Here is a 27,117-nt window from a genome sequence, read left to right on the forward strand (position 1 = left end):
GATGCTGCCCATCTGGTGATGTCCATGTGTAGAGTCGTCTCTTGTGTTGTTGGAAAAGCGTGTTTGTGATGACCAGCTTGTTCTCTTGACAGAACTCTATTAGCCTTTGCCCTGCTTCGTTTTGATCTCCAAGGCCAAACTTGCCAGTTGTTCCTTTTATCTCTTGATTCCCTACTTTAGCATTCCAGTCCCCTATAATGAGAAGAACATCCTTCTTTGGTGTCACTTCTATAAGGTGTTGTAAGTCTTCATAGAACTGGTCAATTTCAGTTTCTTCAGCACCAGTAGTTGGGGCATAAACTTGGATTACTGTGATGTTAAAAGGTCTGCCTTGGATTCGTATCGAGATCATTCTATCATTTTTGAGATTGCATCCCAGTACAGCTTTCGCCACTCTTTTGTTGACTATGAGGGCCACTCCATTTCTTTTACGGGTTTCTTGCCCACAGTAGTAGATGTGATGGTCATCCGAACTGAATTCGCCCATTCCCGTCCATTTTAGTTCACTGATGCCCAGGATGTCAATATTTATTCTTGCCATCTCATTTTTGACCACCTCCAACTTACCCAGGTTCATGGTTCTTACATTCCAGGTTCCTATGCAATATTTTTCTTTACAGCATTGGACTTTCCTTTCGCTTCCAGGCATATCCGCAACTGAGCGTCCTTTCGGCTTTGGCCCAGCCGCTTCATCAGCTCTGGATCTACTTGTACTTGCCCTCCGCTCTTCCCCAGTAGCATGTTGGACGCCTTCCGACCTGAGGGGCTCATCTTCCAGCGTCATAACTTTTATATGCCTGTTGTCTTTGTCCATGGAGTTTTCTTGGCAAGGATACTGGAGTGGCTTGCCGGTTCCTCCTCCAGGTGGATCACGTTTGGTCAAAACTCTCCACTATGACTTGTTCATCTTGTGTGCCCTGCTCGGCGTAGTTCATAGCTTCTCTGAGTTCTTCAAGCCCCTTCGCCACGGCAAGGCAGTGATCCATGAAGGGGCCCTATAAAGGTAGCAAATAATAAAAAGTTGCATGGAAGCATATAAGAAGCTGTTTTATATTGAGACAGACCAGAAGACAACGTTCAGTAGAGTCAACTAGCTGCTGCCTAGAGCCTCAAGCAGAGGTCTTAACGCAGTTTTGCTTCTTGAGCCATCAGAGTGTGTGCCTGGTACCTTGTGCATGCTAATCATGTATCCTCTGCCCCATGTAAATGTTAAATAGGCATGGATTACACCAGTTTAAACTTTCTGAACACAGCAACCTGGCTGTATCTGCAATTGAGTTGGTGCTGCTACATGATGTGGCTCTATCTAGACTTGCAAAGTTTGGCTGTGATTCCCAGTGTGTTTCGGTAATTAAGTTAGAAGGGCTAGAGACAAACTTGGCAGCTTTCTTTTCAAGCTTCTGCAAAGTAAGTTGTAGTGTGTCAGGATAAAGCTGACCTTGTATGTAATAACTAAATTGGTTTTAGGGTTCTCCTGCTTCCCTTATGACACAAATTGTGATAATTATTTATTTGGAGCCTTTGTGAATGTTTCGTTTCTTTCATGCTTCTCAGGAACAGGCGTTGACAATTAGTCATCCGTTTTTTGGAGTTGTTCTCTTATGCTCAGTTCACATTACAAGCTTTGCCTGAATTTGCTTTTCAGCTATTTCAGAAACCTGGAGACAGTGAGTCCTACCACCCCAAATCTTAAACTTCCATTGAATATTTGTTGGCTTGAGTAATTAAGAGAGAGAGTAAAAGAAATTCAAAACATGCTCATTTTCCAATTCATCCTTGTCTGTGTAGTGAAAAGAAGGGAGAAACTAAATTCTGGCAGACCATTAGCAAGAATGGTTGTTGTTGATTATACATCTCTGTTGTATTAGCAAGTATAATCTTTTTTAACAACAGGAAGAAATGGAGGCACAGAGAGATGACCAACTTGCTGTTAGAGAACAGAACTCAGTTCTAAAACTCTTGACCCCCACTTACTACGCTTCCTTTTCCTATGTACTGAGATTAAATTTGCACTGAAAAATGTAATGTGGGGCAGTTCTTGGAAATTATGGTTTTACTGATAGGATATCAGATGCTTAATCTGTGATCCTTTGGTGGAAAAGACATTAGCACTGCCCTTCATAATGTTCCAGAATGCATGTTTTTCCTACACAGAGATTAATCTTGCACTTAAGCTCATGATGCATTAAGCCAGAATCTCACAGCTGCTTAATGTAAACTTTTTAAAACACAAAGATTAGGAAGTGGGCAGGGTTATTTATGGTAAGAACCTTAAACAAGAGTGGTTGAAAGAATGCTAAAGCCAATATTTCTAAATTTTATATATTAGTTGGAAAGGACTTACACTGCCTACAAAGCTAGATGAAAACCAAATGTTACTTTACCCAGTAATAACTTACCAGGTGCCATCATGCAACCTGAATGCTTACTCCTACCACTGACTAATGCCTGCCCCTGACTGTGTAACAAAAAGCCCAGGAATACAATTCCTTAAACTGCACAGGCCTTTTTGATCTTTGCTTCTGCTCCTACGTGTTGAGCTTCTCACAACCCGGCTACATATCTAAGTACCACTCAGAGCATTTCCAGACTTCCTCTGTCTCTCTTTTTAAAATAACCTTCTGGCTTTCATCCTTGTATATGCAATGGCAAACATTTTGGAGACAGTTTCTTATTCCTGCCACCACATCACACAAACTCATTCTGATAGATATGTATTGTGGTAAACCTGCCATACCAGACAAACTGCATACTAGACAAAAACAAAACAAATAACCAAGAAATAGTGCCCATTATATTTGAGAGCAACTGAGGCCCTTTCTGGATTCCCAGGAAGATAATGTAAAGAAAAGCCCTTAAGCTGTGTTTTATGTTGTCTGCATTTTGTATTATACAATTTTGCAAAAACATTCTCGGTATAAAATGAGACATTGCATTAGATGGAGTTTATTGTTCTTGTTCCTCAGACCCCCACTTTCTTAACCATAAACATTTCCCCTTAATCTCTGAGGACATGCTGTCTTCAGAAACTGTGTGACTGAACTTCCTAAAATGTCCTATGCTTCTTAGTTATCATACCCTGGACTTTTGAACACTCAGAGTTTCCACTAATTTTCAATTTTGTTGTCATCTCCGAAGACAAGAGTCTAGGCAAGAGCTGAATTTGTAGTGAAAAATGTAGGATCAGAGTGGGAAAAGGAGGAGGAAGAATGCTCTGGCTTCTTGTCATATCGTTAATAAGCAAAGTTTGAGTGAGTCTAGTGGTAGTTACTTGTCACTGATGTGGTAGTTACTTGTCACTAATGTGTAAAGGTAAAGGGACCCCGACCGTTAGGTCCAGTCGCGGACGACTCTGGGGTTGCGGGCAACTTGCGGCTCTCATCTCGCTTTACTGGCTGAGGGAGCCGGCGTACAGCTTCCGGGTCGTGTGGCCAGCATGACTAAGCCGCTTCTGGCAAACCAGAGCAGTGCATGGAAACACAGTTTACCTTCCCAGGGGTAAAAAAGGGGGGGGGACAGATGTTTGGGGGGGAGAGACTTTGGCAATCCCATCTGCTATTGCACCCAATGTGTTCTGACTATATACAATTTTGGCTTTAGGAGCTTACTGCAAAACTTCCAGCGGGAAACAGGATAATAATTTCTCTAATGTACATTCCCAAGCTCTTTTCCTGTTCTTCCTAATAATAGCCAGTGCTAACCGGAATGTATAAACCAGCTTCAAATTCTGTATTCAGATTCTGGTTAAGACAGAGAACATTAGCATTAACTTTCATTGAAGCCTATGGGATAAGGGTGGGAGGAATTAGTGAGACTATCTGAAGTGATCAGCTGGCTCCTTCTTACTATTCCAACTTTAATTTATAGGGAAAAACTAAGTTTAGGCTCCCATGGTGATGAAAATAAAGGTTGAAGACATGAGAGTACTGTAGTGTATTTGAGAGGTTCAGTAACCAGAAGAGAGGCAGTAGTCTTAACCATGTTTTGTTTTTACATTTTGTGATTTTGAGAGGGACTGGGAATGCCAGCTGTCTTGAACGGCTGCATCTAATGGAAAAACGCTCATTCTGCTAAAGTAGAACTTGTCTGCCTTGAAAAGCCTTTTCACCTACCACATTTATGCATTTGTTACCTGTGTGTTTGACTTACCTGTGGGTCAAGATACATTTCTAGTGTACATCTCGGAGCCGCATTAAATGTGATAATCCAGAACAGATGTATAGTGCTGGAGAAGCACCACTGTTTTGCGAAGATCTCCTCTCACTGGCAGAATATGAGGAGCAGCACTGAGTATGTCTGTTTTGGTTTCAGGAAGCCGAGCGTATGTTCTCTTGTCCCTGAGCCAGCAGGATGGCATTGAGCAGCATATGGATTTTGACAGCCGCTATACTCTCTTGGAGCTGTTTGCAGAGACGACATCTTCCGAAGAGCACTGCATGTCCTTTGAAGGCATCCATCTCCCTCAGGTACCTGCTGATCTGGCTGATTCTGATATGGTCAGGAAGGGTTCCCTTGTGAAGACAGATGGTTGAGAATGCAAGGATTTGAGTGCATGTCTGAGAAGCAGATGAGATAAGAGTGGCATGACCCAAAGACCGAGATCAAGGATGTTAGTTGGCTGGGATAATACAGGGACTTACCTAGTGTGGAGGTGGAGGGCAGTGGGTTTGGAGAAAGCCGGAACTCACAGGGGCAGAAAATTAATTGGAAATGGAGATATAATACAGGATGATTGAGGGTCTAGCTCAACAGCGAGCTAGGGGAGAGCATAATTTTCTAGCTGTTGGCCTGATACATTGCATCTCTTTCAGATTCCAGGGAAGCTGCTGTTTTCTCTGGTGAAGCGCTATTTGTGTGTCACCTCCCTCATGGACAAGCTTAACAGCACCACAGAACTGGGAGGGGAACGCCAAGACTGCGCAGCCCCCAGCGCAAACTTTGGGGAAAAGAGTCGGGTGCAACGGGAGTTTGACTTCAGCATGGCCATGGCGAACCTCATTTCGGAGCTGGTGCGGGTCATGGGTTGGGACCGCAGCCAGGAAAGGGAGCTTTCCCTCAGGGAGACACAGCCTCGAGTCGTCCGCTCCATCTTCCAGCCCAAGGGTTCCACTTGTACTGCTGTCCAGGTCCCTCTGGTCACCCCAAAGCCGTCGCCACGGAAAAAGCAAGGGCAGGGGTTTTTGACTTTGTCAGATTTCTCCAACCGTAGCAGCTATGTAGAGTATGTGCAGGAGAACCTGAAGCCGGGGATGACCGTGCGCATGCTGGAAGACTACGAGGAGATCAATATCGGAGACGAGGGCGAATTTCGCCAAAGCAATAGTGGGATGCCCCCTGTACAGGTATGTGGTTTGGAGAAAGAAGGAAGGATGGAGCAGAGCAGGGGAAAGAATTGGGGGGTGGAGGGGTGGAACATGCAGTGTTGTTCCTCACAGGATTCAGGGGTTGTTCCTTTTGGTGGACTGGTTAAGTGGCATTTAGAACTGCTGCATCTTTCATAGGTTTAATCATGGAATTGGGGGGGGGGGTGTACTACCTTAGTACCTTGTTTTATGTTCATTTTCTCTTCATGGCAGGATGGCTGCAGGTCAGAAACTTCAGGCCAACTGTTTTGCAGCCCCCTACCTGTGTGAAATATGCCCTTCCCATGATTAAAGTTGTAATGTTGATTCGTGGGGTTTGTTGCTCTGCTTGTTAACTGCTATTCTGCTATGCTTATTCTGTATCCGATTTTTGCCGGTTTGTACAAGTCAGATTGCAGGGACGCGGGTGGCGCTGTGGGTAAAACCTCAGTGCCTAGGACTTGCCGATTGCATGGTCGGCGGTTCGAATCCCCGCGGCGGGATGCACTCCCGTCGTTCAGTCCCAGCGCCTGCCCACCTAGCAGTTCGAAAGCACCCCCGGGTGCAAGTAGATAAATAGGGACCGCTTACCAGCGGGAAGGTAAACGGCGTTCCGTGTGCTGCGCTGGCTCGCCAGATGCAGCTTATCACGCTGGCCACATGACCCGGAAGTGTCTGCGGACAGCGCTGGCTCCCGGCCTATAGAGTGAGCTGAGCGCACAACCCTAGAGTCTGGCAAGACTGGCCCGTACGGGCAGGGGTACCTTTACCTTTACAAGTCAGATTGTATTTTATTGTTTGTGTGTCTGGCCAAATTACCCTTTTCATGTGCCTGGCTATGTATCTCTGAAGTTATAGTTAAATATTGGTCACCCTTTCCCTGATTTCAGTAGTATAGCTTCTTATTGTCCTCATTGTTTGTTCAGTCTAGCCTATGTCCTCAGATGGCCTTTAGGAATGATTTCTTGTCTGGTTAATGTATACTGGTTTAAATTCCAGTTTATGGCTGGAATACGCATAGTGTAGGGTTGAAGCCACTTACCCTGCAAGACTGAAATACTAAATCATATTCATGAAGCCAGTTTCAGTATGCTTCATCGTCTCAGATTTAAACACCTGAGCTTCAGAGGGTTGGATCAAAATTTCAGAAACCTAGTATGAGTAGCACTGGGGATTTTTCCAGCCCTGAGACCACTTTAAAAGAGAGAGAGAGAAGGGGAAAGAGAGAGAGAGAGAGAAAAGAAAAGCTTAGGCTAGGTAAAGGGTTATGTATTACATACTTAAGAGCCTTAGTAACCATGAAATCACCTGATGAAGATATCTGAATATCATGTACTTTACACTTAATTAGTGAGGGTGCATGAAATTCCTAGCACTGACCACAGGAATAAACAATTATAAATCTTCCAGAGTTGGGTACAAATGACAGCAAGGGGAGTAGTATAAGAAACTGTTGTTCAGTCTGATATCCAGTGAGTTAAATGTACCCGTTAGCTGTCTTAACTTTTCCTAAGTTTTATTATTAAAGGAGTTGAAAAACAGCCAGGGAAGAGCTTTTTTGCTCATAGCGCAGTATAAAAGAAATGTGAAGGTTCTTGTTTAAAATGTAGCAAGTGATGAATAGATGGAAAGAGATTTATTCTGTAACTGCCTTCTAGAAATTGAAAATATGTTTACATTATAGGGATATGGTGGAGGTAAGCTGGAGCACGGAGCCAAGGAAATAATTTTTTCAGTAGCAGTTTGCTTTGCAGCGTGAACTTTGCCAAGGCCAGAAAATAATGATGTTGCAATAATATTGGATAGTTTGAACAAGTATTCATTAAAGAGTTTATGCACAGACACAAAAATTGTAGATATTGCCTCAGTGTTGAGTATCCAGAGGGAGAATGAGAGCTGAAATTACACCCTCCACTCTTAAGATCATCTAGAGTAGTGGGAAAGATTTAGAACTGAGTTTTGCTCTTGTTGAGGATGTTTTCCCTATAAGGAACCTATGTTTGTCACAACTTCTTCTTCTTCTTCTTCTTCTTCTTCTTCTTCTTCTTCTTCTTCTTCTTCTTCTTCTTCTTCTTCCATTTATTTATTACCAATATTCACGCCAAGGTCCCAGGGTCTGCCGCAGCATTAAAACACAACAATAAAAACAGTTCAAAGCAATTTATATTCATAAAGGTAAAGGACCCCTGACAGTTAAGTCCAGTCACGGACAACTCTAGGGTTGTGGCGCTCATCTCACTTTACTGACTGAGGGAGCCGACATTTGTCCGCAGACAGTTTTTCTGGGTCATGTGGCCAGCATGGCTAAGTCGCTTCAGGCAAAACCAGAGCAGCGAAAGGAAATGGTGTTTACCTTCCCGCCGGAGCGGTACCTATTTATCTACTTGCACTTTGACGTGCTTTCGAACTGCTAGGTTGGCAGGAGCAGGAACCGAACAACGGGAGCTCACCCTGTTGCGGGGATTCGAACCGCCGACCTTCTGATTGGCAAGCCCTAGGCTCTGTGGTTTAGACCACAGCGCCACCTGCGTCCCTCATGAAAAGAAGGTTGGTCCTAAAAATATACACCTTAAGTGTCAAAAGCCATGGCAAAGAGGTACATTATCAGCATCCTCCAGAAGCTGTATAATGTAGGTCGAGAGGGTGTCCCACAGCTTAGGGGGCACCCAAGAGGCTCTGTAAGGAACGAGGCAGTGCTGCTGATATTTGAGGCCTGAATCTAGTATATATGGCAGATTCAGGCCTCAGATATCTGCAACCCAGCCTCTAACACTGGAACAATGCCGATACCTCTTGCACAGTTGTTTTGATGGTGATTGGAATAAAAATTATAGAGCTGTTTACTTGTGTAATAGTCTACATTTAGGTATAACCAAGGATACTCTGTCCTTCACCCAAACACTGGATACTTTCTGATTTTGAAGTTTTGTGTTATTTTATTAGATAATACACCCACACAACGGCCGCATCCAGGCTGATGTCAAATCTGAAATGTTGCTGGTATATTCATAAGAATAAAGTCCCCAATATTAAGAATATCATGCTCTACCAACTGAGCTAAAAGCGTTTCTGACTGGATGCATGTGCATAATAGGGAAAAGGAGGTTGGGGAGTGGAAGGGGTGTTGGCCAGGGAATTCCGTGTGCAGAATACTGTATGTGGGCGCGAGGATACAGCAGAGGACTGAATTGTCCGCATGATGTTCCTTCAGTTATGTTGCTCATTATTTTGCTACAGAAGCAAGATGATACATTCCGTATTAACTCAACATGTCTGGTGAGAAAGTTTGCCAGATGATATGCAAAACAAGTCACCGCTTTTAGCAGAAAATCATGGGCGAAGCATCTAGGCAATTTAGGCTGTGGCAGCTGAGAGGCCTGGTATTTGTAAGATGCTAAGGTCACAACTTGAATGAAGAAGGAGTTGGCTGTAGCTGGCAGTTGCCCAAGACTTTTGCAAAAAAAAGGGGGGGGGGGCTTCTGTGGTTGGATCTAAGGCAAGCTTGTTGAGCTTTGGTCTTCAGCTCATCCATCTCTTCTATTGATCTTAATCACTATACTGTGCTTGGTGCTTCTAAGACTTAACATAGTGTTGTTCTGTGTTCAGGCTATATTTTTTCTTCATATGTTTGTGTCTTCAGTCCAGTTGTGATAGTTGTCTCCTCTCCTCCCCAATATATTTCTGCAGTATTATTCTGCAAATAATTCTTCAAGGGGTAAAGGTAAAGCGACCCCTGACCATTAGGTCCAGTCGTGGCCGACTCTGGGGTTGTGGCGCTCATCTCGCTTTATTGGCCGAGGGAGCCGGCATACAGCTTCCAGGTCATGTGGCCAGCATGACTAAGCCGCTTCTGGCGAACCAGAGCAGCACACGGAAATGCCGTTTACCTTCCCGCCGGAGCAGTACCTATTTATCTACTTGCACTTTGCTCCCCTCTTTATGTTTGAGTCACTTCTTCTCCCCATCCTCTCTTTCCTGGACTTTAATGGTCAAGGAGGGTGTCGGGAGAGGGAATTGGTATTAGTTTTGAACCATGTAGCTCAAGCACAAGGTTAAGGAGCCTGCTCTTGAATCTCCCTTTCAGCCTCCATGCCCTCAATGTACTCTTTTTGGAGGTCTCTGTGGGAAATAGAATGCTGAACTTGGTGGGCCTTTGATCTGCCTTGCAGATTCTGTTAAGCTTAGCTCCACTACTGTACTAGGTTTTCTGCAGGACTAGGGGGAAGCAACCCTCACTCCTGCCCTAGCTCAACAGACAAGAGCTTAATTAAATAAGGAAGGTGTTCTACCACCTAAACAATGAAATTCTTGGAACATTTGACTGCAGAGAATTGTCTGGCCAGTTGACAATATTTGACCAGCCAGTTAACTGGTGTGCCAGCCCTAGAACGGTCCAATTCTGCCAAACGAAATTATATGCGATGCAAAAAAACGGGTCACAACTTGATTCCTATAACATGATCAAGGATTGTGTTGATCATTGAGATTACTGCGAAATAATAACTACCCCCTGTTCCCTACATCTTTAAACTTGCTGCATAATGTATGCACCTTTTGCCAGCTTTTTTGTTCTGCATCTCAGAGCTCCCATTACGCAGCACAGAAGATTTGGGCCGGAAGTTAGTTCTAACCCTGAAGTTCTGTTCATCCTCACAGGTTTTGTGGCAGTCCACGGGCCGCACCTACTGGGTGCACTGGCATATGATAGAGATTACAGGCTCCGGGGAGCAGCCTGAAGAGGAGGCTGCCCAAGAAAAGGTCTCCAGTATAACAGAGAACCTGCAGCTACACACAGGTGAGATTAGACGCACTGTATGCATTTGTAAACATATATGCATTATTATGGGTGTCACCTTTATTCCTTGTTTTGTTTTCTTTCTACTTTTTAGATATATTCCTTTTAGTAATGATCACTAAAGAAGAAGAATTGTGTTGCATGCTTTGCTTTCTTATGTCTGGCTGCAAAAATGATTTATTATGGAATAATTCAGAATATTTTCTTGACTAAATTTACATATCTCCTCCTCCTCTTCCAGGAGTGCTACAGTTTTGTTTTCCTGTCTAGCTTAGCAGACATCCCTTGTCTCTCCTCTGCCCTGTCCTGTAGCCATTTGTGAGGTTTTTCCTTCAGGTTGTTCTTTTTCTTCCCCTGCTGTCTCCAATTCTCTCCCTGTCTCTCTAAGACTTTTCCCCCCTCCTTGCCTCCTGTCCCGTCCCCCCGTCCCCCACTTTTCACGGTAAGAACCCAATCAACCATTCCTTGTTGCACGTTTTAAAGGTGACATTAGCATGGGTAACCTTAAAGTCAGGTTTCCTCAGCTGTGTCACAATAGGTAGTCCATTAGCCACCGAGGTAAGAATTGTTGGACAGAGCTATAACATTTAACCAAGCTTGGCATCTGGGTGGTACCTTATGACAATTCCTGCTTGCACATTTGTATAAAACTAAATAGTGACACTGGCTGCTATACCTGATAAGATTGGATGAAAATCTCCAGTCTATTACTTCTCCACCTTTCTTTATGTAACTGTGGCCTGGTCAATGGAAACAACAGATCATTTCATAAAGCTGGTCCACCAATGTATCATTGACACTTCTTGCATACAGAAAACGTGCACACCTGTTTCTAGGCTACCGTGTATTCTGTCACGCTAGGTTTTTATGCATATGGAGAAGAAAGAAAGAAGCATTCATATATGTGACCCCTCTTGCGTGGTCTGAAGCGATGCAGCACAGAAATCCTTTTATTGTGTGATCCACGTTGCATGTAGACTCGCCATATACTTAAACCTCCCTTTCCTCTCTTGAGCTTTACATCTGCTATTGCCCTTTTCACCATCAACTCTCTTCATCCACTGTGGTACCTTATTCCCTGCCTTGGGAACAACATTGGATGGAGCTGTGGGCACAAGCAGTAGCCAAGCCGCTTGTTTAACTTGGACCTGAGTTTTCATGTATATCAGGAGAGGGCCTAGGAGAGTTTGCTTTCTTTCTCTGCATGCAGTTACTAAGACCTTCTACTGCAAGCCACTCGGAGGACTGTACTCTCTACCATACCTGACGGATCGGATGAATGAGAACTCTGGCACACTGAGCCGGGCTGAATGGTGGGAGCTCCTCTTCTTCATTAAGAAGCTAGAACAGCAGGAGCAGCAGGAAGTGGTCCAGTTCATCCAGCAAAATCACGAAGAGGTGGTAAGCAGAATGAATCAGGCATGAGAAGAAAGAGGAGAAGCATGCAATGCTCCTGGGAGGAGGACACTGGAACGTCCCCTTCCCACTTACCAGATAATTGTATCAGAAGTGTGGCCTGTCAGCCCGCAAGCTATGTCCTCGCAGTTCTTCTGCGGCTGGGTCTCTTGGAGGGGTGGCCCCTGGACCTTCTGCTTCCAGTGGCTGTGACTGGACTTGAGAAGCACAGTATTTACATGGGAGTCAACATACAGTCATACCTTGGCTTACAGATGCTTCAGGTTGTGTTTTTTCATGTTACGTACCGCTGAAACCCAGAATGGGTTATTTCCAGGTTTCGGTGGTCGTGCATGCACAGAAGCGCTAAATCGTGCTTTGCACATGCACAGAAGTGCCGAATCGCAACCCATGCGTACGCAGACATGCCTCTGCGGGTTGTGGACGCTGCGGGTTGTGAACGTGCATCCCGCATGGATCACGTTCGCAACCCAAGTGTCCACGGTACTTGTAACTGTCTCTTTTTATTTCAAGGTGTCGGAGCTAGATGAAGAGGGCCTGATCCAGCTGTCGGTGTCGGTAGAGTTGGCTAAGAAGGTGCTGCAGCTCCTGAGCAAGTACTGCCAGGGGTGTACCTGCAGTGACCTGCATAGCTCTCACATCTATCTCAAGTATTCCTTCAGCAAAGGAGGGACAGAGCAGAACTGCCAAAACGCGGATGTTACGCCCCTGGATTGTGGCGGCCTTTCTGAAGGCATGGCGTCCAAAATGCCAAAGAAGGAGTCGCTCTCGGCTGAAGTGCCTTCTCCAGCTCCATCAGCGGCAGAGAAGACTGACACACAGCTGATTAACGAGCTCCTCAAAGTGGAAGGCCTTTCATTTCCGGACACATTGGATGAAAAGGCCAAGAGTAAGTGTGCCAGACAGCATCCCCACCTTCGTTCATTTGGGGTGAAGTAACTGAGGGGGGTAGTTTTGGGTTTTTTTTTAATCCCAGAGAGACTGGTTGTGGGCTGAGGGAAGCTAGAATGGAAAGTAAAGGGGGGTCATGGTGTTTCTAGAGTGTTTGAAACTGAGTGGCGGCTTGTACTGATCGGTGTTTTGATCCTGGTCAGCTTTCTGCAGCCTCAAGGTGACAGGGAAGAGGAACTCACTGGAGAAGCTAACAGATGTTGTGGATATAATCCAGAAATCTAGTTCTGAGGTTGCGCTGCAGATGGCTGGACTCAGATTCATCACTAAGATCTTGGAGGATGAACCTGGTCAAGAGAGACAAGTCATCAAAGTGGACAGTGGCCCTTCAGTCAGGTCAGTCCCCTTCCCACCCGAGGCAATAGCAGTAAGAGGGCCACTTTCAGTTCCACTGCTTTGCAGGAGAAGATGCCTCAGGGGGGAAATACGAACAGGATGTTAGCTGAATGATCTTCGGTAAAATCGGTCTTTTTTTCTTTTTCTTTTAATAAGTAAATTATGGATTATTGCTCCTTGGGGCTGATTCACATGTTAAATGGGTGATCCTTGGGTACACACATCCTCCATCCCTTCTCTTCTCCTTTCATGTACACTGATTCTTTCTCGACTTCATGGTTTATAGCAAACCAGTGTGCTATTCCATCTGAGCCCACTGCATTTTGTTTTTTAAATATATTTTTATTAAATTCTCTGTTTTACAATTTAAAATACTCATTTTACCTCCTTAAGACATCATTGATTTCCCTTCTCTTTCCATGGTTCATTTTACATATCATAAATCCGTGCATATTTTATAAAAACTATATCATTCAGTATTCCATTATTGCATCCGTCAAAACATATTTGCACTGCTGAATTTATCTTAATGCTGCCAGCGTTTTCAGCGGTACACAATTAATTTCCCACATATTCAATAAATGTTTTCCAATCTCCTTTAAACGTATGTTCTTCTTGTTCTCTTATTCTACATGTTAAGTCTGAAAGATGTGCATACTCTGTCAGCTTAAGTTGCCATTCTTCGGTTGGGACCTCGCTCGTTTTCCATTTTGGGGCTAACAATGGGGGGACGGGGACACTGCATTTTGAGTATACAACACTTTGCCTATCTTCGATATAATACCAAGCAATGGTTTGTTGCACACCAAGAAATCAGGAAGGCAGGGAGAGGGGTGGGAGCCTGACACATGCGTAACACTAAACCATGGTTTCACATGATGTATGTTCTTTAAAGAAGAAAAAACAACAAGAGCATGTTTTAGTTATCCCAGGCCTTAGATAATGCGGCTTATAAATCCGAATAAAGTGCAAAATGAATTGGGTGTCCTGTTCCAAAGCAAGCTTAGTTTTTTACATGTGCGTTCTTCTGAATTTGGGACAGCTCTTTCCCTGGACTCCAGCTTCTCCTCAGGAGAGACTCGTGTCAGAGCGTACGCTGGCCCAGCTGTGAGTGACCAGACACCTGTAGGGTATAACAGGGGCCTTCTTGTTGTCCTCAGAGAGAAAATGGTGAAGATGCTGGTGGAGCTGCTGAGCAACCAAGTGAAGGAGAAGCTGCTGGTGGTGATGGCACTGCGCCTGCTTTATGTATTCATGGCAAAGTACGATTGGAGAGTTCTCTTTGCCACGGAAGGCGGCGTGCGTGCCGTGTTGGGCTGCATGCAGGAATATCCCGCATCAGCCTTGGTCCAGCAGGCTGGCTTAGCAGTAAGTGGAATGGGGGGGGGGCGGTTGCCTGATGGGGTATGGAATTGGGGGAAGTGGGCATCTTATCCTATAAGCAAATGGAATGAGGGATTGGCATGACGGATTTTAAAAAACAACATATTTCCAGTGCAGCAATAGTGTTAGTCTATTGCAGCAAAAGCAGCCAGCAGCTTTGTGGCACCTTAGAAGGCTAACATGAGAGCTTATGCTATAGTTGTTTTGTTTTTCGTTTGCCTTTTTAAGGTACTGTCAGACACTTGAAAAATGTATTAGCCTCTTCCTCATGTTCAGAGCGATGGACTCTGAATAGTGGATACCTGATAATAATTGATAATAGGATAACTAATGTGCTTTTGGGAGTTAATGGCGCATAATAAATTGCATGGATAGCGCACCTGCTTCAGAAAAGGTGGATTTTTACACAGATACCACTTTTGCCTAGAAGTTTACATGTACTCCATCATATTTGGTGACTGCATAGGTCAGTTTCATCTGTTTGTAGAAAGTGTAACATGTGTGAACAGGAGGGCCAGGAAGAATGAAAAGCCTGTCCCCTAGCATGTGGCAAATGGGTCAGGGAAGCATATTGACCAGTGACAAGAAAATGCCAAGGAAGGTTTTCTAGAATTGTTCAGGAGTCGTTGCACTTATGAGAATTGGCCACTATTCAAAAAACCGAATTACAATGGAAAGGGTGGGGGTTGCTATTGTTGGGAAGGGCTTTTAACATTTGCAGTCTTGATTCCGTTCCTACTTTATGCCCTTCTAGGCCCTGAAAGTCCTGGTGGGTGCTGGGAATTGTGAGCTTCTGGGCAGCGGTGGGAAGGCTAACCCTCTGAACCACTCAGATGCCCAGATGATGCGGGAGATCTTTGCTAGCATTGGTTCTGCTTCCGGGAAGGATTCGGATAACTTGCTCTGTGTCATCTGTACAGCTATTGAGAAGATGTTGGGCACACCTGGGTAAGCTGAAAGGGGATCCTTGGCAAGATACTGATAGGTTAACCGGTTAAACTTAATTGAGGCTAAGGATAGCCCAGTGTGTGGAGATAATATTCAGAGTCCCCTTGATCAGTAACAGCTGGTGGGGCAGAAGGCAGGGAGACCAGCAGCAGATGAGCCAATCAGAGCCACCCTCACCTTGGTTGGCTGTTACGTAAGATGGCAGGAGGTGAGGCTGGCTGAGGTTGCTGCCCTTGTTTCTATAGAGCAGAGTTTCCCAAACTTGGGTCTCCAGCTGCTTTTGGATTACAGTTCCCATCATCCCTGACCACCAGTCCTGCTAGCTAGGGATGATGGAAGCTGTTGTCCAAAAACAGCTGGAAACTCTGCTATAGAGCTTTGGGAGTGAAGGAATTCTTTTGGAGGAGTTGGATTAGAATGCCATGTTCTTAATATATGGTTGACATACGTCTGGAATTTCCTGGACATCGCCAGGATTCAGCCATCGGTAACAGTGTCTGGGCGCAAATCACTGAAATGTCCGGGAAAATCAGGACATATCTCAATGTCCTTTCCTCCATCTTGCACTCAGCTTATTATTATTGTCAGATGCTGGTGGTGGTTGCTCATGAGTAACCAGGCAGGACTCTGACCTGGCTTTTACAGGCTTCATTTATTTATTTATTTCAGTGCAGATCTACCAAGTTCATGTCTGTCTCAGTCACTTGCAGAATCCGGGAGTGGCCCCTTCCGGCTTCTCCCCCAACATAAGAACTTCGGCACCCCAAGCCTCCTCCTCCCCTCCTTTCGTTTCACCCATCTGCGCAAGCTGGGCGATGGAAGTGGCGTTTGTCCCTCCTGGCCAGCCTGGCTAGGTGAGGCGCTGGGGCTCTCCGCAACATCCTCGAGCCCTTTCCTCGCTTGGCTGGCCCCTTCCCTCTCTTCTCCAATGGAGGTGCTGCTTCTCCCACCGCTGGAAGAGGAACTGCTCCTCAGGAGTTTCGGTGGCTCTCTGTATGCCAGTGGTCCCCTGCCTCCCTCCCCTGTTCCGATGGCAGTCCACTGACAATTATTATTATTATTATTATTATTAATTTATTTGTATACCACCCTTCATCAGGGGCGGAGGAAGGGGGTACGGTGGGAGCGAGCCGCCCCAGGTGACAAAATGAGGGGGGTGACAAATTGCCGGGCGGCACTCACCGCGGGGCCTGCAGTGTGCCCGCAGGCTCCACGCTGCCTCAAATGGTCCGCCTGCCTCCTCCTCCTCAGCTGTAGGTCGGCTGAGTGGGAGGAGGCAAGCAGACTTCTTGGAGGCCCCGTGGAGCATCCTGCCCTGGCTGGCCCAGCCCTGCAGGCAGCTGGCCCCACCCCGGGGCGCAGAGCACGCACACCGCCCTAGGCGCCCGATTGGCTTGCTCCACCGCTGCCCTTCATCAACAGATCTCATGGTGGTTCACAGTATAAAAGCCACAAAATATATAGAAAAAATAAGAAAAACAAACCAATAACCTCCCCTCGCACAACACATTTAAAAGGACATTGGATGTCGATCAACCAGTCTGACAGACGCCTTATTTGCTGTTGTCTGAATTCCTAGCTTCTCTGGAGCCGATCGTTGCTGCTCTTGTACAGTCCTGTTTATATAGTCTTGTAAGGTAATGCCAGTTGGGTCAGGCAGTCACCCTCTGCTTGTTTCTCCTTTCCCCAGAGCTTCATCAGCAGTGCAGAATGGACTCTTGGTGCTGAACATGCTGATCAACCATCACAAGGGGCTGGCGGAGCAGCTAGGAAACTCTGACCTCCACGCCATCCTGCAGAGCTGCTGCCGAGCTGGCCAGAGCTCCAACGAGATCCTGGCTCGGATAGTGCTGAAGAGTCTGGCTGAACATAAGTTGCCGCTGAGCCAGGAGAATGCAGGTACGCATGGCACTAGACCTGCAGTTTCTGATCCTTAGTCCCCCTCTGCAGTTTAAGTATCGAAGTGCACAAGTGCAGAAGGTTTAGTTTCACTGAATGTTGGGACAGAAATCTTCCCAGTGCTTTATTTTTCCACGGGGAAGAATCCATTTCTAAAAATGTGTTGTTTCATAAAATTTGTTAGTAACAATATATGAATGTCAATACAATATTAGACAAGCTTGGCTCAAAGTTGTAATTAGTTTTTTTCTCTCTTCAACTGATCGTCACTATGAAGTGTCTGAGGGAGTAGACAGGGAAGAATTCAATGTCACGTTGAGACAATCATGCTATTTCAGCTTGCCAGACGGAACAATCCACCGTCTCTCATGCCTCATGTGCTGTTCTGGGGGATCTCACACACATCCCGAGCCAATTCAGGGGCTGCACAGTGGAAGGAATGAGGGGGAAACACCATATTGCAAGCACAGGGCTTCTGCTGAGAAGGGGACCCATAGACAGGGTAAACAACAAATGCATATAGGCCAATATCTAAAGTTGGTCATAATCAGAGCAGAACTATTGAAATCAGTGGACTTGGGTTGCTAATTTCCATGTGTCTCCTCTGTGTATGACTAAAATTTAATACCTTTCAGTAATCCCAAACCAAAAATTACAGAAAGTGATCAATTCATCAGTGATTGGCTGCGCAGGTAGATTCATAATCAAAGCCAACATTTTTACTTCATCTCAACCTGCAGCTGAAAGCAAAACCAATGCTGTGATTAATTCTTGTTTCGTTTTCAACCAACACACAGTGCCAGTATCTCATATTTCTTTTTTGGAGCCAGGGAAGTTGTTTATATATAGACTCATTTTTGGGGACGGACGGACACCTTATCGAAAGATGAAACTGGTTCAAGTAATTCTGAATAAGATCTGCCTCCCTCTAATGGGCGGGGTTCATAATAGTAGTGCAGTTATCACTCTGCGCCCGCCCCCCCCGCTGCTGATACCACTGGACGGGATTCACCTAATGAGCCCCATCAGTGAAAGCTCTTCAGAAGGATTTTTGCTTGCTCAACTGGGCTTCCCGCCCCTCCCTGTGCCCCAAGTTGGCTTGGGGGAGGACTGCAAGACCAGTGTATGGCGTGGGAGGAGGGATCACTCCATCCAGCAAGCTGAAATGCTTGCAGAGAGTGTGATACTCTTTTCTCCCTCTAGGAGAGTGAAAGACGTGAGGCTTAAAACCACCTTGGCTCCAGCAATTCCTCATGTGGCTTTTCTAATCGTACTCAACAAGGCACGATCACCAACTAAGATTCTTCCACGACTCATTTCGGGAGAGTGCCATTTTAACTCACAGGGATCCTATCCTCATCTCTCCTTTTCTCCCTCCCCAGAGTCTGAGACCTCCTTTGAGCTGAAGGACATGGATGTCCCCACCCTGCTGAAAAACCTCCAGGAGACCAACTTCTCCAAGGAGGTGGTGCTAGCCCTGGAACGCTGCCTTTGTGATGAGGGTGTCTGCCCCGAGGGCAATGGAACCGAGCTTTTGCCAGACCGTGAGCACTTCTTGATGTTGATGAAAACCCTTGAACAGCTGGGAGCTGAGAAGACTGTGCAGATGGGCATGCTGAGGTGAGCTGGAAAAGATGGTAGCGCGGCTGTGCCTGGGTCAGAGGCTGCAAAAATGGTGGGGGGACTCGTGCATGTCATTGTCATAGCGTGGAGAGGGATGGTTCAGAAGAGTGTTAAGGCAAATTGGATGCAGGGAGACCAATGTCCCTTGAGTAAAGGTAAAGGGACCCCTGACCATTAGGTCCAGTTGTGGCCGACTCTAGGGTTGTGGTGCTCATCTCGCTTTATTGGCCGAGGGAGCCGGCGTACAGCTGCTTCTGGCGAACCAGAGCTGCACACGGAAACACCGTTTACCTTCCCACCGGAGCAGTACCTATTTATCTACTTGCACTTTGACGTGCTTTCGAACTGCTAGGTTGGCAGGAGCAGGGACTGAGCAACGGGAGCTCACCCTGTTACGGGGATTTGAACCGCTGACCTTCTGATCGGCAAGTCCTAGGCTCTGTGGTTTAGACCACAACGCCACCCGCGTCCCTGTCCCTTGAGTAGTGGTTACCTAAATTGGGGCATCTTACCTTTCTGGGAACAGACCAACAAACAATGTGATTGTCTGGTGTTTTCTGCAGCGTCTTAAACTTGGCATAGGGCATGGGAGGTTGTCAGACTTGGGGAGTTGTTGGCTAAGCAGCCTACATTTATAGATTTTCATCTTCTGTTAGATGTGGAAACCTGTAGAACTTCTTAAAACTTGGAATCCGGGGATTTAGGACTCCGCAAACGGGGAGGTTCTCCAGCAGAGACAATGTAGGGAAGCTGTAGTCCTTCAGACCGCATGTGAAGGAACTAAGCAGAGGATACTGGTGTTGAGAGGTGGCTTTTATGATCAGAATCATGAGGGAGAAAGCTTGGTGGGTTGCTGTGGCTGTTACCAAACAGTTTTGGGGAGTTCTCAAGGCAATCATGTGCTATGACGGGGGTGGCATTTCTTGAAGGAGTTGTAGTGAGCTTGACTTGTAGAGGAGTCTCCGTTCTATAAGGTTTCCACACATCTTAAAAGCAAAGGGAAAAGAAGACTTGTCCTGCTTTAGAAAGAGAGACATTATTAGAATGGACTCTTGAGCTGCAGGGGCAGCCCTGTTGCACTTGGGTCCAAGTCAAGGCAGAACTTGCTGTTTTCCCTCTTAACTGTTTTCTGTTTGTTGCAGGATTTTGAATAAGTTTTTGGACAGTACCCAAGAGGATGCACTGCCCTGGCATGAGTGCATTGAGCCCTGCCTGTCCTCTCTGAGTGCCAACAGCAATGACCGGGAGGTGAGGGACTCAATTGGTATATGGCTTGAAAGAAAGAGGGGCTGGTGCGGTGGAAGTCATTTGAAGATCGTCCAAGATGAAGAATAATATTGAGCATCTGTATTGCATACCGAGTTGCAAATCCCTAACCAAATTTAGTCGACGAAAAGCATTGTTTTTGTCCTGCTAGAACCTCACATTTCAAACTTAGAAGTGTGTTGGCAAAACTCATGGCTTCAACTCTGCAGCCGGGGCAACTGAGTCACCAGGGATGGGTGTTCTGGGACTGGCAAATGTGCATACGGATAAATAAACCAATCCAGTTGCACATCAATTGTCAATCATTATTTCAGTCCATCCTTTTAAACAGTTGCTCTCCAGGTCACTTTAAGCAACCATATGGGGGAGCTTTACAAAAAGCTGGGCTTCCTTTGCCTTTCTTTGCTAGGCATGTGTGGTCAGAATGGACTTAAAATAATAAATATCTGTTTTGTGGCTTGAAACCTATCTGAGTTTGTGTGTAAGTAAGGCTGCTAGACTGTCAACTTGCCATGGCAAATTCAAGGAATATAAAAACTTAGTTAAATGAAAGCGAGTAGCTGATTTGGTGGGGCTAACCCAAAAGACCAGACATGCCTGTTGAACAAAAATACAAGGAAACCCCCACGAGGAAGGTCCTAGAGCAGGAATGAGGAACCTGTGACCTCCCAAGGACTACAACTCCAGTCATGCTGGCTTGGGGCTGATGGGAGTCCAGCAACATCCGGAGGCTACAAGCTCTCCATCCCTTTTCTATAGAACTTAGAATCCATTCTTGTAATCACCTCACACCTCCCTTCCAGAAGCAGGAAACAATGCTCCAGGTGAGTCTTCGTGTGCTTCTGTGTGGTCTTGCACACAGATCAAAGTTTGTCCATAGATTGAATAGGACTAACTGCGGCACCATCTTCCTTCACTAAACTGAAAGCCAGAGTTTACAGAATTGAAGCTGTGCCAGAGTTCAGCGGAGCCAGAAAGCCACAAGCATGTAGATGCATTTGAAGCTGTCCGTTGACTTCTGGTCTGACAGCGTTTTCCCAAAGGGGGACATTTGGAGAAGAAGCCTTAGCCCACCTGGGGAATATATCAGGAGGCAGCTTAAATAAGGGAATGGAGATGCAGAGGATGGCTGTGGCTTCTTCAGAGCTGTCCAGAATGTTCTTGAAGAAGCTGGTTGCAGAACCCAGCCCTGTGCTCCACCATCTTGCCATTGCTGTCTTCTCGTCTGTAGGTTGTGCAGGAGTTCATTCGCTTCCTGCATCGCCTGGCCACCACAAACAAAGACTGTGCCGTGGTGATGAGTCGCGTGGGCACAAAGGAGGCGCTCACCAAAGCGATGGACAGGTACAACTCCAATCTGCTGCTAGTGACGGAGCTGCGTGACCTGGTGACCGACTGTGAGAAATATGCCAGCCTTTACAAGAAGATGACCACCAGCATCCTGGCTGGCTGCATCCAGGTGACTCTGAGACCAGGGTGGGGTAATGAGGCTTGGGGTGGCTGGCCAGGTAACTGGAGGGAGGGCATGGGGTGTCAGCAACCTGGCCAGTTATGTCTGGTAAACCAGAGGAGGTCAGCCTGAGATTAGTGGTCCTCTTCTGAAGCTCTGGGGCTCTGTTCTCTTCTTCATCCCCCATAATACATTTGACTTGCTGCAAATGGTGGAGCTCCCCTAAAAAGATGCTTGGTGAATTTCAAGGCTCTCTTCAGCATTTTGGGCTACTGAAATTGAAGGGATCAAAAGCCAGATACTTGGTTCTGATCATGCCTTGAGCTCTACTAAGAATGCCTCTGTTTGTTCCTCTGCCCCCCTTGCTCTGACAGATGGTTCTGGGTCAGATAGAGGAGCACAGGAGGAGCCACCAGCCTATCAACATCCCTTTCTTTGACGTGTTCCTGCGCAACCTTTGCCAGGGTGAGCGACTCATTTGGGCAAGGAAGCAAGCGGCGGCTGCATCGGTGTGATGCCTGATCCAATTCAACTTTGCTTTTTGGTCTAGGTTCCAATGTGGAAGTGAAGGAAGACAAGTGTTGGGAGAGGGTGGAAGTCTCCTCAAACCCCCACCGAGCCAGCAAGCTGACGGATAGGAACCCAAAGACATACTGGGAATCCAATGGCAGCACTGGCTCCCACTACATCAATGTTTACATGCATCGTGGAGTGGTGGTCAGGTGGGTCCTGGTGGGGTTCACTGAGGAATCTCTTTGCACAGGTTGGGTTGGGGGATTTGCTAGGCAGCAAAGTAAGGGTGGGCTTGACTGCGTTGGTGCAGTTGGCACCTCTAAGGTTTTAGGGAGAAGCTCACCTGGCTGCTTGGTTTTCTTTACGAGCAATTCTCGGAGAACAGAGGTGAAAACTCTGGATATTTTTCATGCCAGGTATATTGTGAAACGCTTTTGGCTTTCAGGGTAGATGACCCCACCAGCTTTGTGGAGGGTGCTGGGATTCCGCCCGGGGTTTAGCTTGCACGCTTGTTTCTTTTCTCTCCTGGTGTAGGCAGATGACTCTGTTAGTGGCCAGTGAGGACTCCAGCTACATGCCAGCCCGGATCGTGGTCATGGGAGGAGAGAACTCTTCCAATATCACTACCGAGCTCATTACTGTGAGTGCTGCAATCTTTCTGTAAATCTGTACTGCTCTGGCCATGAACTTCAGGTCAGAAGGGCTCACCATATTGCTGCAATCTGGGCCCAAATTATCAATATTTGACATAGAGCATGTATCTGTGTTGAATTGCCTGACACTGGAGTGATTACCTATTGGAGATTTCCTATTTCTACCGGACCTGCCTCTTGCCTACCTGCCTTTCCTTATTTCCTAGTGGCTATTCTACCCTTCTTCCCATCCCCAGCTATTTTTAAGGGTATATTAGAAATTACATCAATGAGCAGGGAAAGATTTAGCTTGCCTTGTTGATAATGCAGAAAAATGAATGAGGTTTTCTCCATCGCAGAAGACTTAATATCTATTGAGAGGATAGTCTCTTTAAATTTCTCTTCCCATTTCTGTCCTATGGAGCAGCTTCCTGATTTCCCTAAAAGCTGCCTATGTACCTTTGCTGTGGTGTGAATTGTTTGGTTTTACATTCTCTATAGTTGTAGTGAGAAGGGCTCTGGTTCTTTACATCAACGGGGGGAACACAGAGAAGAAGGGTGTGCACAGGGGCAGGGGGGTGGATTGTTAACTGCATTAGCACTTCTAGCTCAAGGTGAGACTCTGGCTCTTTTCCTTACAGCTGAATGTCCTGCCATCAGCCAGCAGGGTGGTTCTTCTGGAGAACATGGCCCGCTTCTGGCCCATCATACAAATCAAAATCAAGCGTTGTCAGCAGGTAGGGATGTACAGTGGAACGGAGAGGAGCTTTGATAGAAGACATCCTGCACAATTAGTTTCCGCACATTAATAGGGCATTTATTTTGAATTCCCAAGCTCGCCCATCCACACACCTTCTCTCAAAATAGCATTGGTGTTTCTGGAGTATTGCATTTTCCAAGCCTTGGAAGGATTGCGATCCGTACCTGAGAAAATGCAGCGCTTCTCAAGGAGGAATAGATTTGTCGTTGCCGTAATGACATTGTGGAATGTTGTTAATGCGAGTGCAGAGGGTATAGATTGTGAGACGACAAGTGACAAATAAACAGCTTAACACTTTGTAGCTTGGTCACATTCTGATAGTTTTTCATGGATGCTGCACGGTTTTTGGGAACTTTTTTCGTTCGCACAAACATTTTGCAGCTCCTTTACAGATCATCTCATATGCAGAAGAGCATGGCTATCTTTCAAAAGACAAAGAGCAGCTACTACATAAAATAGTGTAAAACACAGTACTCTTCTGTGTTAAATGGGTGGAATATGGCTCTCTTATTATTATACCATAACTTGGAGAAATATGTTCATGAGTGTGGGTGGGGCAAATTTTGATCATATGGAAACAGCGAGTTGCTTCTTTATACACATTGCCTTATTGGAGAAGTCCATGTCGTTCTCAGGGGGGCATTGACACTCGTGTGCGTGGCATCGAGGTGCTGGGCCCCAAGCCCACCTTCTGGCCCATCTTCAAGGAGCAGCTGTGCCGGCGCACGTACCTCTTCTACACCACCAAGGCGCACACCTGGTGCCAGGAAATCTCGGAAGACCGGATGCAGCTGCTGCAGCTCTTCAACAGGTCTTGCCCTTTCCCTGGGGCCGCAGGTGGGGAGGGGCAGGGGTGTCCTGCGGGGCAGGGAGGGGTCTCCCTCTTGCGCTGGGAGGGGGTCCACATTCCCAGCCCTTCCCACGCTTAGCCCAAGACAGGGTTTCCCAAACTTGGGTCTCCAACTGTTGATGGACTACAATTCCCATCGGCCCTGATCATACGTCCTGCTAGCTAGGGATGATGGGAGTTGTAGTCCAAAAACAGCTGGAGACCCAAGTTTGGGAAACCCTGTCGGAAGATATCCACCCTGCTCTTCCCCACTTTCATCTCAGTAATAATAATAATAATAATAATAATAATAATTTTATTATTTATACCCCACCCATCTGGCTAGGTTTCACGTTGTTCAAGCTCCTGCCCTGCTTTGTCCCGCACCCTGTGCAGGCATTGCTTCTCAGCCCATTTGTCCCTGACCTCCAAAGGCCTCCAAGCGTCGCCCAAGTCAGCAGCTGACCCTCCACCCCTTTGCCCTTTCAGGTTGAACAGTGCCTTGCGCCACGAGCAGGTCTTTGCCGACCGCTTCCTTCCCGACGACGAAGCTGCCCAGGCCCTGGGCAAGACCTGCTGGGAGGCTCTGATCAGCCCTTTGGTGCAGAGCATCACCACTCCAGGTATGGCATCTCCTTCCTGGCACAAGTCCTCAGGAGCCACACCCTCCCTCCCAGCAGCCCTCCGTGTTGACTCTTTCCTGCCCTCCAGATCCCAGCGGCATCAGCCCCCTTTCCTGGCTCCTGAGCCAATACCTGGAGAACCTGGAGGCTTCCCGGAGCGCCAAAAGCCGGGCGGCCATCTTCAACTCTCGCGTCCGGCGCCTGAGCCACCTGCTGGTGCACGTGGACTCCAGCAGCCCTGAGCCCGAGGAGCTCAAGCCCCCCGTGAAATCCAGTGAGTGTCTCCCCACTCCCTGCTTGGGCAGATGGGCAGCCCAGGAGGGGCAGGTCCCCTTTCCCAATTGAAGGTGGGAAGGTCACCGCAGGGGAGCCTCTGGCAGGAGCAAGAGTGTCTGTCGCGTCCGGGGCTGCAAGGGGGGTGGCGTTGGTGGAAGAACTGGGGAGGGAGGAGAGCCCGCAAGGTCCTGTATAGTCAGAAGTGGGTGCCTGGGTGCTCCGGTCCCCATGAATAACGCCGCACATCCCCCACTTTGCAGACGGGAAGAACGGGAAGAACAAAGAGTCGAGCTCTGGGACTGTCAAGGCAGCCGTGAAGAAGCCCAGCAGCACCACTGGCATCACCCAGTGCTGGAAAGGGGTGGTCCAGCAGCAGGTATGGGGCGCAGAGGACCAGGCGTGAATGGGGGCGCCAAGCAGGGGGAGATGCGGCTTAGTGACTCTCCATTGCTGCAAACAGATGTCTTGCTGGGCACGTCTACATCTCTGTATATCTATGTCTGCATGCAGCTGCTTCCCTGCCTATTCAGGAGTTACTGGGAAGGCAGCCTTGGGGAGAGCTGAGGCTGCAGGACAGGACGGGGTGTGGACCAGACTCTCCCAGGAAAGGGGGTTTCCTGGCTCCAAGCTCTACGTGGTGCTGCTAAATTAGGTGGGAGCCTCGTTCTTATTTTGACACTTCTGCCCCAGTTCTAGTCACATGCCCAGACTTCCCTGACGACTGACAGCCAATCAAAAGATGAGATAAAGGGTGTTTAGCGCTACCCAGGACAGGCATCCCTGCCAGCAGGAAGACTTCCAGGCAGGCCCCAGGGAGCCAGAGAAGGGTGTGTGGGTTGTTCTGACCCTGTTGTGCTCCTGCCGTCCCTCTGCCCAGGTGAAGCTGTTCCTGGAGTCCTCCTGGCAGGCCCCGGACTTTGTGGAGCGCTACTGCAACACCTACCTGCGCCTCCGCACCGCCATGGAGGAGCTCTTTGGGCAGCAGATGTCCTTCATGCTGGCCCTGTGCCACGGCTTCTCTGGGGGTCTGCTGCAGCTCTCCTTCCTGACAGCCATGCACGTGAGTAAGGGCGGAAGGGTGGGGGGGCACGGCCTAGTCACGGGGGAGCTCATTTGCAAGAACTATCCCTCTGACACCCCCCCCCCCCGGCTCTGCAGGCAGCCTGGCCTTGCCCCTTGCACTTCCAGGGACGTCAAACGTGGCCTCATCTCAGAGCCTGCTTGGCTCCCCTGGCCTGATCAGAGAGCAGCCAGCCTCCCCTTCTGGGATCTTCCCCAGATGACTTGTCCATCCCCTTCCCTGGAGGTGTTGCTGCTGCTTTGGCGGGAGGAATCCCCTCCGCCCCCCTCGCCCCCCTCTCCCTTCATGGAAGCTCCACCTGCTGCTTCTCCCGGCTTCAACTGGCGCCTCTTGCTCTGTGGCCAACAGGTGAGTGAGCAGTTTGCCCGCTACATTGACCGGTGGATCCAGGAGAGCTGGGCGGACTCTGGCAACGTGGAGACTTTGCGGCGCCTGCAGCAGAGCCTGGAGCCCGTCCTCTTCCTGGCAGGCCTGGAGTTGGCCAACACCTTCGAGCACTTCTACCGGTGAGGAGGCCTTCATGGGGCAGATAGGCGGAATCGTAGTGGGGAGGGGAGGGCCAGAGCTGGGGGGGGGGGGGAGCAGCTGCCGTAAATGCAGAAGGTCTTGGGTTCAGTCTCCAGGAAGGAGGGAGATACAGTGGTGCCTCGCAAGACGAAATTAATTCGTTCCGCAAGTTTTGTCGTCTTGCGAGTTTTTCGTCTTGCGAAGCACGGTTTCCCATAGGAATGCATTGAAAATCAATCAATGCGTTCCTAAGGAGACCGTCGGGGACAGAGGGGAAGCGCCGCGTGCCTTCCCCTCTGTCCCCGGACCTGTTTTAAAGCAAGGGGCAGCGGGGAGAAGATTGCTTCTCCCCGTTGCCTGCCCCGCAATCTCCGGGGACAGAGGGGAAGGCACGCCTTCCCCTCTGTCCCCTCTTTTGAAGCAAGGGGCGGAGGGGAGAAGATCGCTTCTCCGCGTTGCCGCCCCTTTCTTCAAAAGGGGTCTGGGG

General features: G+C 47.6%; 1 protein-coding gene across 3 annotated transcripts in view; it reads left to right on the forward strand.

The window, feature by feature from the left end:
- Positions 1-27,117, forward strand: part of LOC114594765 (cullin-9-like) — a 66,616-nt gene that overhangs the window by 19,885 nt on the left and 19,614 nt on the right. For all 3 annotated transcript variants that reach the window (XM_028724863.2, XM_077925516.1, XM_077925517.1), the window contains exons 3-24: positions 4,312-4,466; positions 4,812-5,342; positions 9,999-10,137; positions 11,348-11,538; positions 12,067-12,442; positions 12,648-12,840; positions 14,001-14,208; positions 14,978-15,171; positions 16,862-17,070; positions 18,453-18,690; positions 19,836-19,941; positions 21,191-21,418; positions 21,784-21,874; positions 21,960-22,131; positions 22,457-22,562; positions 23,196-23,291; positions 23,950-24,125; positions 24,633-24,766; positions 24,855-25,040; positions 25,303-25,418; positions 25,920-26,102; positions 26,472-26,629. In XM_028724863.2, the coding sequence (XP_028580696.2) occupies positions 4,312-4,466; positions 4,812-5,342; positions 9,999-10,137; positions 11,348-11,538; positions 12,067-12,442; positions 12,648-12,840; positions 14,001-14,208; positions 14,978-15,171; positions 16,862-17,070; positions 18,453-18,690; positions 19,836-19,941; positions 21,191-21,418; positions 21,784-21,874; positions 21,960-22,131; positions 22,457-22,562; positions 23,196-23,291; positions 23,950-24,125; positions 24,633-24,766; positions 24,855-25,040; positions 25,303-25,418; positions 25,920-26,102; positions 26,472-26,629 (4,186 nt within the window). The remainder of the gene's footprint in view (positions 1-4,311; positions 4,467-4,811; positions 5,343-9,998; positions 10,138-11,347; positions 11,539-12,066; positions 12,443-12,647; positions 12,841-14,000; positions 14,209-14,977; positions 15,172-16,861; positions 17,071-18,452; positions 18,691-19,835; positions 19,942-21,190; positions 21,419-21,783; positions 21,875-21,959; positions 22,132-22,456; positions 22,563-23,195; positions 23,292-23,949; positions 24,126-24,632; positions 24,767-24,854; positions 25,041-25,302; positions 25,419-25,919; positions 26,103-26,471; positions 26,630-27,117) is intronic.

This window comes from Podarcis muralis, chromosome 3 (genome assembly GCF_964188315.1).
Source record: "Podarcis muralis chromosome 3, rPodMur119.hap1.1, whole genome shotgun sequence".
Taxonomy (NCBI): Eukaryota; Metazoa; Chordata; class Lepidosauria; order Squamata; family Lacertidae; genus Podarcis; species Podarcis muralis.